This window comes from Mauremys mutica, chromosome 6, assembly GCF_020497125.1.
Source record: "Mauremys mutica isolate MM-2020 ecotype Southern chromosome 6, ASM2049712v1, whole genome shotgun sequence".
Classification (NCBI taxonomy): Eukaryota; Metazoa; Chordata; order Testudines; family Geoemydidae; genus Mauremys; species Mauremys mutica.
The window spans coordinates 50749919-50766344 of record NC_059077.1 but is presented as its reverse complement, the minus strand read 5'-3'; the positions used below and the strand labels follow the sequence as shown (position 1 = coordinate 50766344).

Genomic DNA, 16426 nt, shown 5'->3' with positions numbered 1-16426 from the left:
ACTCTGGGAAGAGAACATACTGTATAACCCCACTAGCACATCTGCACAGGATGAACCACAAGTGAGCCATAAATATATGAATTAGTTTCATAGTAAGAACAAAATGTCTCTGTCCATGTCATTCAAGCACTTAAGGTGATTCCCTACCCTTGGTTTTCCCTCACATTGAAGAGACATATTAAATCATTAGGTCCATATACTGGGGCTGACCTCAAATCCCCCAAATAACTCCATATTTACATCAGCAATGTAGGCAGATGTTCTAGTCACAGATCAAGGTAAATGTATGGCCCCTCAAGTGTCTTTTCTCATACTTTTCACAAACTGTCCAGGTTTGTATGATTGCCTTTGTAGCTCTTTCCATGTCTATGTAGAGGGAGCTCTTCCCATTTTCATAATGTAGGCACTCCGCACTGGTCTAACTCTGCTCCCACCAAACTCAACTGAGTGGGAGCAGACTTATGTCAATGCTCAATAGACCTGGGCAAAAATTGTTCAGTAGTAAATTAACTGAAATATGCATTTTTGGGGGCACAGAAACTATTCAAAAATTCAGAATGAATTTGACAAATAGTTTCCGCAAAAAAGAAGTGAAGAAAAAAAAATTAGAAATATCAAAATATTTTTGTTTTTACATTTTTTAAACAAATCATTTTGATACTTCATGTTGAGTTTACATTTAGTTTCAGAAACATCATTTTGAATCAACCAGAACAAAAAGTTTTTTGTTTATTCAAGAAAAACAAAAATAAAAACATCAATGTCAGTAAGAAACAAACCTATTTTTTTTTTATTTGGCCACTGATTCGAAAAAATCAATTACGGTATTCGTTTAGTTCTAATGCTCAGAATATCCAATCTGTGAGCACTACTCTGTGTAGTTATACTTCTGGTGCCTAATCCAGAAGTTAACCTCTAACTATTCTTATTATCCCCATAGCTAGATCACTGTTTGATGCAAAGTTAAGGCTGAGAAGTAAAACATGAAGAGCTAGGAAATTCTCAGTTAAGTTTCCCCACATCCACTTTAATGGTCCACTTGCAGGGTGTGCACTGCAAATAAGAACTGGCCAAACCTTTACTCACTTCTCATTCCAAAGCAAAGTGCTGCTTTTTTCATTGTTTCATTATTAGTTTCAACTTGGCTTGATTAACACCTTGGGCAAGATCCTCAACTGATGTAAATGGGTCCTCATTGACTGGGGGGAGCTGCACCCTTTCATACCAGCTGAAGTTCAGCCTATTGTCTTTTCATTTGCAAGGTCTCTGCATACTATTAACTTTTCCCTGGGACCTCTCTGTATTTCATTTGAAGACTTCCCAGGAGCACTGGGGAAGTCAGAGAGAATATAGATATCTCTGTTGTTGTGAGAAGGGCTGTGGACCCTCAAAGGCATCTCTGATTAGGGAGATAGGTACACAGAGCTCCTCCTTAGGACTCTTGCAGGTGGGGGTAGGGGGAAGGGGTGATTATTAGTGAAACTACCTTTCTAAAAGTAGAACTGATCTTATTGCCATAAAATGTAAGTGCATATGTATCAGCAGGCCCAAATACATTCATTGCAGTTGTGCATGTAGTTAACCAGTTTGCACACACAAACTTATATGTGAATATTTGAACCATTTTTAAAAAATCGTCCAGATCCATTGGCGACAATAAATGCTTTCTCCAAAAGAGAACATGGGATCCTCATAAAACTATTTATTATGATTATTTATATTGCAGTAGTAGGTAGGAGCCCCATTCATGGACTGGACCGCATTGTGCTAGGCATTGTACAAACGCAGAACAAAAAGATGGTCCCCCCTTGTCCGGTACTGTCCTGATCATACAATGCAGGGTCCTGTTGTATTTACAGACACTCTGGTGGCCATGTTACCAAAACTTATTGTAAAAATTTCAATCCCCCTGTTTTAGGTTTCAAGGACAAAATCCAGACTACCCATGGTTTGGGATTCCTGCAAAATAAGACTATGGAGCATTTTACAAGTTCCCCGTGCTCATTTTTGACTGATAAAAGATAAAATTATAATTGCCTTTTCCACTTTAAACTATTCTTGTCTTACTTCTACTGGGAAAACACCCCACCCCCACCACTAGCATTGGCCAGAAAAATGGAGCACACAATAAACTTGTCAGTAGTCAGGCAACATACATATTGTTTTATGTGGTAAACAAGTTTCAATATGAACACTTTCGGTATAGTGAGGCTGCTTCTCTGCATGCTGTCCTGTGCATTTTGCTATAAGTAGGGTCCTACCAAGTTCACGACCATGAAAAACATGTCATGGACTGTGAAATATGTTCTGTTTTGTGCTTTTACCTTATACTATACAGATTTCACAGGTGAGACCAGCATTCTCAAATTGTAGGCCTAACCCAAAAGGGAGTTGCAGGGTTAGGGTTATTTTAGGGAGGTCACGGTATTGCCATCCTTACTTCTGCGCTACCTTCGGATCTGGGCAGCCAGAGAGCAGTGGTTGTTGGCCTGGTACCCAGCTCTGAAGGCAGCACCCTCCCCTCACCCCCAGCAGCAGCGCAGAAGTGAGGCTCACAATACCGTACTGTGCCATCCTTATTTCTATGCTGCTGCCTTCAGAGCTGGGTGGCCAGAGAGTGGCAGCTGCTTACTGAGGGCCCAGCTCTGCAGGCAGCAGTGCAGAAGTAAAGGTGGCAATACCATACCATAGCTTCTGCGCTGCTGTGGGTGGCAGCTCTACCTTCAGAGCTGGGCTCCCAGCCAGCCAGCAGCCACTGCTTTCCTGCTGCCCAGCTTTGAAGGCAGCGCTGCCATCGCCAGCAGCAGCGCAGAAGTAAGGGTAGCACTACCGCAACACCCCCCCCCACACACACACACAATAACCTTGCAAATCCATCATAATTCCTTTTTGGATCAGGACCCCTACAATTACAACATTGTGAAATTTCAGACTTAAATAGCTGAAATAATGAAATGTACAGTTTTTAAAATCCTATGACCGTGAAATTGACCAAAATGGACCGTGGATTTGGTAGGGCCCTAGCTATAAGGGCAAGCAGGACATCTACAACTGAATTAGCAAAAGTCCCAGAAAAAAATATAGAGCAGACCTGCCTCAAACCTTCCTCTCCTATGACTCCCTACCAGCCTAAACATATGGAGAGCTGGGAAGTAAGGCAGGAAGCAATACAAGGACAGTACTTGTACGTATTCCCCTGAATCCAGAATTAACTCTTATCTTCATCCCAAGATTTAACTTCCATCAGACTCAAATCCATGCAGATTGGTTGCATATGAAGCCACAAAATCAACATCCTCCTCCTTTTCAGAAAATTTCAAAGGATTCAAATCTGGGGGAATGGATTTGACCTGTTTGCCCATAATTAACATATGCAAGGGAAAAGTTAACATTGGTGTAAAATTTTAACACATTAGGTAAGTAAAAAAGGAATAACATGTCATTAGGCAATGATTTATCAGAGTGAAGACTGCCAAAATGCAATATTGTATCTGAAGCTTCTAGTTCAAGTTAACCTCCATCGGCTCACTAACGCACATTCAACTTTCCTCCTCAGACTCCCTGATCCATATCCAGAAGCATAACTATCCAATCTGAAATGAAATTTAATAACATCTCCATTTTTAGACTTCCACCCACCCCCACTATTCACTTGCTCTCCTGGATGCCTAATTTCATTGGAAACTGGAACCAGTTAAGCTGGGTTTGTTTTTGTTTTGTTTTGTTTTGTATTTGAATTATGAATTGATAAAGAAATTAAATTCTTTATGCAGAAATCAGAAACATATTAACTTTTGAAGCCCCATATTTTTTTTTTCAAAATCCTCCTCTGGCTTGAAAGTGTGACAATTCTCAGGCTCAATGGACTTATTTTAACAAATGATTTCACCCTTCTGATGAAATTGGTGTGTAAACCTTCAAGTTGGATTTTACTATGTAAAAATAATACATCATTAACAGTTCGGCTTCTCAGGTTCATTCTTTGTCATGTCCACCTTTGTCAGTGACAAAGATAAGATTTTATTATTTTTTCCTCCTGTTACCACCGTGGAGCCAATACAGCTGTGGGAGAGTGAACTGAATTTCATTCTGATTCATGCAGCATCCACAGAATTATTAACTAAGCTCTAATTGCAGAATCTATATTAGTGGTGGTGGATGACCCAGAAAAACAGAAGTAGGCTTCCAGATTTCAGACTGAGTTTGGCTGGCAGTTAGAAATAACAGGTGAAATCCTGTCCTGTTGAGATTAGTGCCATTGATTTCAGTGAGGTCAGGATTTCATCCAGCATCTTTTTTAGTTGTACAGTGAGCAGGTTTTGTCATTTGGAAAACAATAAACATTGAGCCCCTCAAAGTATTTTAAAGGCCTTTCAGCCCTCACCTCAAAGTCAACTTACAATTTCAATTTGTTTTATATTTGTCAGTGATATATAATAATGCTGAGATCATGCTGAAATTGACTGTCCCTTGCCACAGCTTCGGGGAAAGGGAGCAAATTGCAATAATCATTTTTTCCCCCACTGTCTGTTTAAATTAAATTATTTGTAAGTTTATCACAGTGTGTAGTAAGGATTTTACAGAAATAACACTTAGGAATTCATTGCCTACATTCAGATGTGCAAATACGGTTCAAAATGTCTCCCTTCTCCCTGATCAACAGGAGGGGATGTTGATAGGACAGCAGGATACTGGAGGAGAAAGAGCAGAGACTGCAGGAACACATGCTTGGCAGGAAAAGTCTGCCCCCCTCCTCCTTGAGTCCTCTGCTTTCCCATTGGCTGGGCTGATGGCACAGGACTATGTGGCTTTGATGCCCATCTGCCCCATCTATGTAAACTCTCCTGAGATTTTGTCAAAAGCCTCTTGTCCCTGTTAGCTTGGTGCTTGCAAGAATTAGGATTCAGAGAGATGTGGAGTTGGCTGAACATGTTCTGATTTGGTCAAAGATGCTTGTAAGGTGAATTTGGCGGGGAGCCGTTGAGTCTACCTGCATCAACCTGGAAACGTATGAACTGTGAAGTGGCCTGGATAATTTTGTAGACATGTGGCTGAGTGATCACACACAGGGACACTTGCAACACAGGGCTTGAGCTTTTTAGGGTTAATGGAGTCCATCTGTTGCATGCAGAGGCTGACATTTGACTCTGTCTCCTTAAGGGCTTGATCAGGCAAGAAATAGATGCCAGGCAGTAGGGATAGGGGCATGCAATGAGGCTAATTGCTGTTGCCCCCAGCGGCTAGTGCAGATAAAGTATTAAAGAAAAGGGCCAGTTTCCAAAGGTAAATGAGACCCAAGATTTTGCTGGTGGACGTTGTGCCTGTAGGAGAAGGGGACATGTTAACTCTTTGCAGACTGAGGTCCCTTCTTGTTTACCTCTATCCCCTCATTTTAGGGAGAGGGAGAGAGAATTTAGAAGTGAGGTAAGTCAGGGGTGTGTGTGTGTGTGAGGAGGGTTTACTCTCAGTTATTGGTATATGGTGGGAGCCCAGTAACTCACTGTTAGACCCAGTTAAATGCCTGGTATGTGAGAGCAGGGGATGGGTGCCTAGCTCAACTTCCCAGTGATAAATTAATAAAATGGCAGCTGTCTGCTTAAATCCATCCCTGTGTCTGTTGTTCACTCAGCTGCATGTCCTGATCAATGTCTGTAAATGTCTGCTCTCTACTGTCCTGTTTCAAATTCCCAAGGTATATTTGGCCCACAAACTTGCAGAAGATCTTTTGCAGAGCTAAATAAATAATTTACGAATAATTCATGTAATGAATTTCCCCTTGTGAATTGTTTTGGAATAGAAAAAAAAATCACATTCACTTGAAATGATTCACATTTTTTTTCAGGAAATTATTCTCAGTCAACAGAATATTTGTGAAGTCTGAATAATCATTTTTTTTCCTGTGTGCTGGTTACTCATGTAAGGGTTATGGGTTATGTTCCCTGATTGAATGACTTGCATAACCAATCATGTGCAAATATCGTAACACCTCCTAGGTGTCTTAGGAGGATAAATCCATTAACATTCTTGAGATGCTTAGGTACCTTGGTGATGAGCACCATAGAAAAGTCTATAATAAAATTGTAAAGATTGCAACTGAATATACATCTTGTGCTGCATCAATTAGTTACAAAAGAGCTCCACTCAGGGACCTGACTTAATACAAGGTTATTTATGTAACTAACCAATGCAGTGCAAATTTCCAATTATATATTCAATTACAATATTCACAATTCCCACTGTGTTGGATAGAGGACTAACTAGCATTGCACAAATGGCAAAATGCCAATTTTGGAGTAATTATACAATTTTGAATTTGTTTTTAGCAAATTTTGCAACATTCAGGCTTACAGTTCATTTTTGTAAATACTTGCATTCATAAAACTCAGACTTTCAAATGTTTGTGGAAAGCAAACAAAAAGGAGTCATGAAGTTAATCTAATCAGTTGTCGAATGTAATTAACTATTCACGGACAATTTTTTGTACTGTTTGCTCAGTTCTGCTGATAGCACAGTATTACTCAGATGCTCTAAATTTCTGCTAATAACATATTTGAAACCAGTAGCATCCTGGATTAATTTAACCACTATTCCAAGTATGTCAATCATGAACCTGAGTAATCAATCATTTCAGTTGTATTCATTTTTCCCTTTTTTTCATTCATAGGATGCTCTGGCCCCTTGGGAATAGAAGGAGGAATTGTATCAAACCAACAAATTACTGCATCATCCACCCATCGGGCTCTTTTTGGGCTCCAGAAATGGTATCCGTACTATGCACGACTTAATAAGAAGGGTCTTGTAAATGCTTGGACTGCTGCAGAAAACGACAGATGGCCATGGATTCAGGTAACAGATGGAGTTGTGGGAGGAAAAAAAAAATCTCCTACACTCAATTTCCAGAGTCATTTAAGAAACTGATGAAGATAAGTGGTAAACTAATAGCAGGATTCTTGTTCACTGTCATAAATGCATCCTAGATTAAAGGGTGGTGGGAGAAGATCCTAATTTCAACTTCTTTATGTGTGTAAAATATACAAATCTTATATAAAAACATGACATACCCTAATACTCCATTGTAACTGTAAGAATCTTCTGTACATAAAAACAGATTCTTATCAAAGAGTCAGCTTTTCAGATATGCCACATATCTGTTCATTAGTGCTATAGTAGCATTTAGCAGCAGCAGCTGTGGATGGACAGCCTTTGATATTTATAAAGGCATAGGCTCAATCCTGAAGTCTTTATGCAGACAAAATTCTCATGTGCTTTATTAGGAATTTTGCCCAAGAAGGGACTTTAGCACAGGACCCTCTATTTGTATCCTCTCTGTCTAGCTACATAACACACACGCCCACATAAATAAGTCAGTGTGTGCATTATAGCAGATGCAGTGGTAACTGTTGTAGTTAAGACTGAAATGTGTCTTCTATTTGAATCCTGTTTTCTAATGTTTGTAACTTGCTCAAACATATCTTTGGGGGCTGAAATTCTCCATACTTTATCTCTGCCCAGAAGAGAATATTTCTGGAAAGTTGCAAATGAAAATGTCCACTCAATGGATATGGTATTTCATTACCATGCAAATTGTGTAGTTATTTGCACAGGTGGATTCACTTTGCACAGATGTACATGACTACACAAGTGGCAAAGCAGTGGAATATCAAATCTGATGGCTACATGTTAAGGAATAGTGTTTTAAGCTTGGTATCAGATTTGTAGCTAATCTTAGCTGGTGATTTCTATAGGTTGTTTTTTGTTTGTTTGTTTTTAATGATGTGTATGTATTGGACTAGCATTTAGGTACTTTAACTATTTGTTACCTAATAAAGCTTCTTGCATGGTAATATATGTTACAATCCATATGTAACATATAAAAGGGGCCACTTTCATATTAGTCTTTATATGGTCTCATGCAAGTCAAATATGTGAAATATATACTTCATAATATTCATATGCAAATTGCACAGTTTTTGTTCCATGTGGGATATTTTAGTTCTTACATTGACTTCCTGTGTTATTTTTGTGCATAGTTACTGACTAGCAGATAAAGTATATGTTCACAAGTGTTATATGCACTTTTCCTATTTACCTAAATTTTAGGTCCAAAATCTGTTACAGGTAAAAATTTCAAAACTACCTGTGATATTTAGGAGCAAGAGTTTTTGAAAATTTTACCCTATGTTGTTTTATTGTTATTAATTATTATAATTCCATAGTGAAAAAACAAACATATTAAGCATCTTAAGATCTGTTTCCTTCCATAAAGTCCAGCAGGGAGTTGGAAATTCCTGAATGTATACAATGAGAAGGAATAGGAAAGAATAAAGGAAAGGGAATTGGGCAGAAGTGTGTTCTTGGAGTCAGAACCTAACTTAAAAGTAAAATGGGAACATGAAGTAGTAAATTGTCCTTTTAGGCTCTGTTAGAGGGAAGTTGGCTCCAGTAAACTAGAGTGGGATTTTCTGCCTGATTCAGAGCATTGACTTGAACCTGGGCTTCTCATTTCCTATATCAGTGCCCTAACCACTGGGCTGTTAGCTATTTTTCATGGGGCACTCTCTTTATATATTTTTTTCACAAAAAAATATAGCAAAGTCTTTTGTGTGAAATGAAATTCTTGTTTTTCAGTCAGCCCTTCTAAGGACTGTAGCCCATAGGGCTAGCTTTCCTTCATTATCTTCACTGCCTTGCCTTCATTATATTCTGTTTTATTATATTAATTAGTAATGCAGGGAACCTGTATCTTGTATCGCTTCAGCAGTTAGCATAAAGCTTGAGGCCTATGAGATTTGGCACAGATAAATGACCTAATGGTTTCCCCTAACCTTTGGGGAACTGAAAATAGAATTTGCAAGGGGGAATTTTGACCATAATGACACCTATCAACCACAGGAACAGGAATCAAATCCACAGATGACTAACCACAATAGTGCCATGACAATGAATTGACATATATGATAATAAGTTGAGATCTCTGATATACTAACCTATAGGAGAAGTACATGCCAACATTAGTAAGGTGAGGAAATACACATAAAGAAGAGAGGAGGAAACCCCTGCTGAATATGCAACAGACATAGTGGTGTCAGCATAACATATTATAAAAGTTGCATCCCAGCAAATGGGCAGTAGGAGAGAGAAATGTAGCCCTTGGGAGATGCCAGAATGATGGTGATGAGGGGGAAGGTGATGGTGATGAGGAAGATGATGGCTAACATTTCAAGTTGTTCTGCAAGGGATGGTGTGAGTATATGGATATTCATATGTACTTTCTGTAGTATCTCCATCTACCTTACTCAGTTGGAGTGTTTGTGATTGTATTAAATGTATTAATAAACTATTTGTAAATATAGAAGAGTTCCTATAGTGTGAGAGTTACAGCTGTGCACATCAGGGTTCCCAACTGTATAATACTTTGAATAACACTGTGCCTAATCTTGAGACAAAAACCTGTCAACTCTCAAAGTGATAACGGAATTCTTAAGTAATCAATATAATTAATACATAATCTATAGATCAGGCTACAGGACTCAGTCTAGTATTAGCAGATTTGCCCATTACTTTGGGGTAGCTCATTTATTAGGGTTACTCTTCTGGGGGGTAGTGTTCTGTAATTCTGTCAATGTACTGCTTGTGTCACTTGTGTTCTCATACAGAGCTCTACTTCTCCCTTCTGATAGTTCCCTCCCAATGGAGCTATCCTGCAGGACCTAGGTTCCCCAGGGCTGGGTTCTTCCATCCGCAGAATCAGCCACACACACACACATTAACAGACCATGTCTGAGAGGACCGGATTAATCAGCACTCCCAAGATGACCCCTTATATGTCACTGGATTCAGGCTGGGTTGAACAGCATTTCCAAGCTGTCACCGTCATTGGCCCTTGGATTCAGCAGGCTGGGTCAAACAACACCTCCAAGCTGTCACCCTCATATGCCACGGGCACTGTCCTGGAATAGAGTACGCCTGAGCAGGCTGGGTTGAGCAGCACTTCCAAGCTTCTATTCTAATATGTCCCAGGTTCAGTACGTCCCTATCCCCACTTTCATGTTACAATTGTTCTGATAGTAACCCACTTGATGAGCAAACCCCACAGGATTTTTGGGCGCTGCAGGGATCTTTGGTTTAAGTATGAGGATTGTTCCTGCAGAGCGAATGAGGAAGCCAAAAGACACCCACAAGGGGGAGAGAGAGAGAGAAGCAACTGGCTTAACCATGAAAGTTATTTATTGGGAGCCAAACAAACATAAGTTATAATATTAAATCTAACTTAAATTTGATTATAAAAGTCAGGTTTAGAAAACTATAACTGATCACACAAGTCAAGGTCAAAAGGCTAAACCTAGAGAAAGAAAAAGAGAGAGCTGGGTTCTCACCGCTCCATGGAGCTTGAATCAATTGGGGGGTCCCAGGTGGAGGCAGTAGCTGAGGGTCCGGAGTGCTGGAGACAGGCAGAGCCCCCAGCACGATGAGTCAGAAGAAGATGAAATCCCAGTGGAACTGATGTAGATGTTGAATACAGGCAGCAAAACAGTTCCTTGAGCATGGGTAGGGGTTTTTGTAGGGAAAGAACAATGGTTCAAGGGATAACACTAGATTTCTTTAGGGGTAAATCGATAGCTCAAGGGAGTATACCAAAGTTGTTTTGTTCAGGCTAGACAATAGGAACTGATCATTCCTGGCTATGGGTGGTGTTTCTTTGAGGGAGCTCAGAATGGAATTAGGCAGCTTCAGTATTTTGGCTACTAAAAAAGGATTTATTACTAGAATTGGTCTGATAACTGCTGAGCTGGCTGTGTGCAGGCCTGGGTTCATTAACATCTGGAGCAGACAGGTCCGGTGCAAGGATGTTTCGCGCCCTAGGCGAAACTTCCACCTTGTGCTCCCCCCTCCATCCCACGGCAGCTCCCCCCCTCCGCCCTGACGCGCCCCCCCTTGCAGCAGCTCCCCACCCCCCACCCTCTGCCCTGAGGCACCCCCCGCCCCAGCTCACCCCTGCTTCGTCTCCACCTCGAGCACGCCGTCGCTGCTTCACTTCTCCCGCCTCCCAGGCTTGCAGCGCCTAAGCTGATTGGCGCCGCAAGCCTGGGAGGCGGGAGAAGTGAAGTGGCCACGGCGTGCTCGGGGAGGAGGTGGGGCAGGAGTGAGCTGGGGCGGGGAGTTCCCCTGCGTGCCGCCCCCGCCTTACTTGCTGCAGGCGGCCCTTCCTGCGCTCCCCTGCCCCAGCAAATTCTGCCTAAATGCCAGTGGCGACCGGGGTGGCTGAAGATCCGGCCGCCGCGGTCGCTGCCGAAGAAAATGGCGCCCCCCAAATCGTAGTGCCCTAGGCGACCACCTAGGTTGCCTAAATGGTTGCACCGGCCCTGGGAGTAGAGATCCCCCATCATGCAGTGCTTCCCTGCTTTTCTGGTCCCATAGTTCAGTGTGGTTCTTGCCTTGGAATCTCTGTTCTACATTCTGTATGCTAATGGAGATGCCTCCCTGTCCCATCTTTGATGCAAATGAGGCTAGGGGAGTTTCGTTAATCCTGTCGCCCTTGTCTGAGGGGTTTAGTTGAGTCTCCTACTGCCTTTTCATTGCTTTTTGTAAGTCTTCCTTCTGATCGGCGTTGGTTCAAACAGAGGGTGAGGTATGGGGGGTCCTTTGTGAGTCAGACAGGTTGGATACTGTGCCCTGGTTCCCCAAAAACACAGAGCTGACCAGTAATACTAGGTAGTGTTGATTCTATCCTATTCAGATTCTTATACAACTTTTATTACCATGGTATTTAAGTGCCTTTCAATAATTAATTAAGTAATGTGCTTAGCCTATCTTACATGTAACTCTTTCTTACTTTGTCCCTCCATCTCCCCCTTGCACTTAGAATGAAAGGTGGTCATGTTTGTGGTGATTCTTAGAAACTGCAGCAGTTTATCTAGAGACTTGGAATAGATCCCATCCAACCATTCTTCCTGGGCATAAATAAGGTTCCCTGCAGTTTACTATGTGGATTTTTCAGGAAAGACATTAAAAATTGAAGTTCCGTGTGAACATTGAGAGCTAGTGTTGCATTTTCTAAGACTAGAGATTTTCTATAGTTTCATTATAGCTGGAGCACTAGAGATAGCTATAGTTAAGGTTGCCTGAACATTTCCATTAAAACCTGTTTTCAGTCAGTCATAACATTTTGAAACCGTCACTTATTGAAATGAAATTTTCCGGGGCTTATCCCTGCCCCAGGGTAACTTCTGTTTTAGCACCTGAAGAAAAATTGTTGAGCTACTTTTCAGTAGGGGGAGAGTGGACATAATACATTATTCCCATAAAAAATAAATCAAAAAATCTTGCAATATTTTTCTGAATACCTTTAGTGCTAAAATAGCTTGGGATAAATAAAATCTAAATTGGGAAGGGAAATAGTCCTTGTTGAGGAGAAATGCCTTTGAGGTTCTGCCGGAAATTGGTTTTGATTTCTCAGAGATATGAACCATTGGAAAATCAGATTTCATGGATGCATTGTACTTTGCATTGGAGCCCCGTTTCATTCTCTGACCAGTAAAATACTCATTAAGGGGCAGATATTGCCTGGTCCTCACATGGGTGCACAGAGTGGGGGAAGTTAGGGAGCAAAGGAGAGCAGCAGCAGGAGTCTCAGACCTCACCATTGCACAAGAGCCTGGGAGAATTTATTTAATTTTTGCATTGCAATCCCTGGTCTCTCCTAGCGCTCACCAAAGGGAGGTGTTCTGTATTGCCTCCACTGCAGAGTTGTCCTAAGAACAATCTAGCCTTAACTGAGGATAGACTCCATAGGAGGCCAATCTAGCACCTTTCTTAGAATTGAAGGCTCACAGGCAGATGTGGAGGATATGAGAGTCAATATAGCCTGATACTGCATTAACTTTATTAGGCCTTGTCCTAACAGATAAGAGGAACTGACCACAGAAATAAATATTAATGGAAGCTTACGTAAAAGTGATCATGACTTGATCATATTTATAATGTGCAAGCAGAATAAAGTCCAGACCAGTAATACATATATACTTGGTGCTTTAATGGGGCCAGTTTCACAAAGTTGAAAACAATTATGAATCAGATCAGATTAGGAGAAGAATTTAATCAGAAAAATGTGAATAATAACTGGGAATAATTTAAGAACAACTTACTAGATGCCCAAAAAGCTACAATCCCACAATTGAGGGAAAAGGCTGTGCTGGTTGAAAAACCAACCTGGTTTAGCGAGAAAGTGAAGGTAGCTATAACAGATAATAATAGTAGTAAAATAATGTATAACAAATAGAAGAATGGAGGATTGATAGTAATTATTATGAATCAGAAATTAGGAATTCTAGAAACTTGATAAGAGAAGCAAAGCGACACAAGGAGAAATGTATGGCCAGCAAAGGTATAGACAATAAGGAGTTTTTAAAACATATTGAGAACAAAGAATCCTAACAATGGTATTCATTCATTAGTAGATGGAAATGGTAGAATTGTCAGCAATAATGAAGAAGAAAGGCAGATGTGTTCAATAAATATTGGTTCTGTATTTAGAGAGACAATAGATGATAGAGTCTCATATTGTGACATTTTTTCCATTGCATTAGTATCTCTGGAGGATGTTAAACAGTAGCTACTCAAGGTCCAGATAACTTGAATCCAAAAGTTTTAAAAGAGCTATCTAAAGAGATTGCTGGACCATTAATGTTAATTTTCAATAAGTCTTGGAAGCCCTGGAAAAGTTCCAGAAGATGGAAGAAAGCTAATATTGTGCCAATTTTAAAAAAGTGAAAATTGCATGACATGGGTAATTATAGGCCTGGCAGCCTGACATCAATCCCAGGCAAGATAATGGAGTAGCTGATATGGAACTCAATTAATAATGAGGATAATATAATTAATGCCAATCAACCTGTGTTTATGAAAAAATAGATCCTGTCAAAATAAATTGACATGTTTTTTTGATGAGATGAAATGTTTGGTTGATGAAGGTAATAGTGTTGACATAATATACTTAGAATTGTCTAAGGTATTAGACCTTGTGACATTTTGATTAAAAAACTAGAATGATATAAAATTAACATGGCACGCATTAAATTAATTAAAAATTAGTTAACTGATAGGTCTCAAAATGTAATTTTAAGTGGGGAACCATCATCAAGCAGGAGTGTTTCCAGTGGGGTCCTGCAGAGATCAGTTGTTGGCCCTCTGCTATTTAACATTTTTTAATCAATGACCAGGAAGAAAACATAAAATTGTCACTGGTAAAGTTTGTAGATGACACAGAAATTAGAGTGGTAAACAACGAAGAGGATAGGTCACTGTCTCAGAATGATCTGGATCTCTTGGCAAACTGGACACAAGGAAACAATATGCTGTGTATATGGCTAATGTAAATGCACACATCTAGGAACAAAGAATGTAGGTCATAGTTACAGAATGGGGGACCATATGGGGGAAGCAGTGACTCTGAAAAGATTTGGGGTTCATGGTGGATAATCAGCTGAACATGAGCTCCCAATGTGATGCTGTGGCCAAAAAAAGCTGATGCAATCCAAGGATGCATAAGCAGGGGAATTTCAAGTAGGAGTAGAGAAGTTATTTTACCTCTGTCTTTGGCACTGGTGTGACCACTGCTGGATACTGTATGCAGTTCTTGTGCCCACAATTCAAGAAGGATGTTGATAAATTGGAGAGTAGAGAATTCAGAGAATAGCCATCAGAATTATTAGAAAACATGTCTTAGAGCAGCCTTTTTCTTTCTGAGGTCCCCCAACATGCTATAAAAAGTACATGACACACCATTGTCACAACTGTTTTTCTGCATATCCAGTAGATTAAAAGCTGTATTAAATTCATAGTTATATATGTGTATTTTAACTGTATAATAAAAAAGAAAAAGGATAATATAGGTACAAAAATAAAAAAAATATTCTTTTATTTTACATACTCAGTGTGAAGCTTGTTGCAGGTGCTGACGCACAGGTTGGGTGGCCCACTGAGGTGAGTGAGGGGCTGAAGCCTGAGCTTTGCTGCCTGGTCTATTTTGGCAGACCCCCTGAACCCTGCCCACGGCCTCCCACAGGCTGCAGACTCCTGGTTAAGAACTGCTGCCTTAGAGAGTGATAGACTCAAAGAGCTCAATCTGTTTAGGTTAACAAAGAGGAGGTTATGATTAGGGGTATGGAAAGCTTCTGTATGAGGAAAGATTAATAAGACGGGGACTTTTCAGCTTGGAAAAGAGACAGCTAAGGGGAGATATGATAGAGATCTATAAAATCATGACTGATGCAGAGAAAGTAAATAAGGAAGTGTTATTTACTCCCTTTCATAAAACAAGAACTAGGGGTCACCAAATGAAACTAATAGGCAGCAGGTTTATAACAAGCAAAAGGAAGTATTTATTCACACAACGCACAGTCAACCTGTAGAACTCTATGCCAGAGGATGCTGTGAAGGCCAAGATTATAACAGGATTCAAAAAAGAACTAAATAAATTCATGGAGGATAGGTCCATCAATGGCTATTAGCCAGAATGGGCAGAGATGATGTCCCTAGCCTCTGTTTGCCAGAAGATGGGAATGAGCACCAGGGAATGGATCACTTGATGATTACCTGTTCTGTTCATTCCCTCTGGGGCACCTGGCATTGGCCACTGTCAGAAGACAGGCGACTGAGCTAGATGGACCTTTGGTCTGACCCAGAGTGGCCATTCTTGTGTTAAGTGGTGACTTGATTTTACAGTCTATAAGTACCCATATGAGGAACAAATGTTTATCAATGGGCTATTCAGTTCAGCAGAGAAAGGTATAACACAATCCAATGGATGGAAGTTTAAGCTAGACAAATTCAAATTCAGACAGGAAATAAATTTTTGACAGTGAGATTAATTAACCATAGGCACAATTTATCAAGACTCTAGTACTGGCAATTTTTAAATCAAGATTGGATTTTGTTCTAAAAGATCTGCTCTAGGAATTATTTTGGGATGGTTCTATGTTCTGTACAGGAGGATCACATTGGTCGTTTCTGGCCTTGGGATCTATTAACTTTCTGGCCAATTTCCTGCAGTTCTTGCAGGAAAGGGGAAATGAGGAACATTCTTTCCATCTTCAGCGCACACCTTTTTGCTTCCCCATCTGCAAGCTCTGCCCGTGAAGAAGGCTCCCTGTGGGATCCAGGCCAGTGTGGGAGTGGTAAAACACAGTGTTGTGGAATCAGCTGACCTCATCCACTCTGTGTGCAGGATGGAGGAGGTCTATACAGAGCATCCTCTTCATGGTGGTCTGATTGATAGAATAGTTAGACTCTCAGAATGGCAATTTTTTTTTCTTCAGAGACTGAATGAATGTTTCACAGAGATTAGGTAGAATGATATGAAACAAGAAACTCATTTATACATATATATGTAAAAAGCAAATTAACATATGGTTCAGTGAACTTAAAA

The 16426-nt window shown here is 40.4% G+C and overlaps 1 protein-coding gene across 1 annotated transcript in view; it reads left to right on the top strand.

Annotated features, from left to right (window-relative positions):
- The window catches only part of EDIL3 (EGF like repeats and discoidin domains 3), a 427756-nt gene that overhangs the window by 276405 nt on the left and 134925 nt on the right, over positions 1-16426 (top strand). Inside the window, exon 6 of the mRNA XM_045022223.1 lies at positions 6665-6846. Within this exon, the coding sequence (XP_044878158.1) occupies positions 6665-6846 (182 nt within the window). The remainder of the gene's footprint in view (positions 1-6664; positions 6847-16426) is intronic.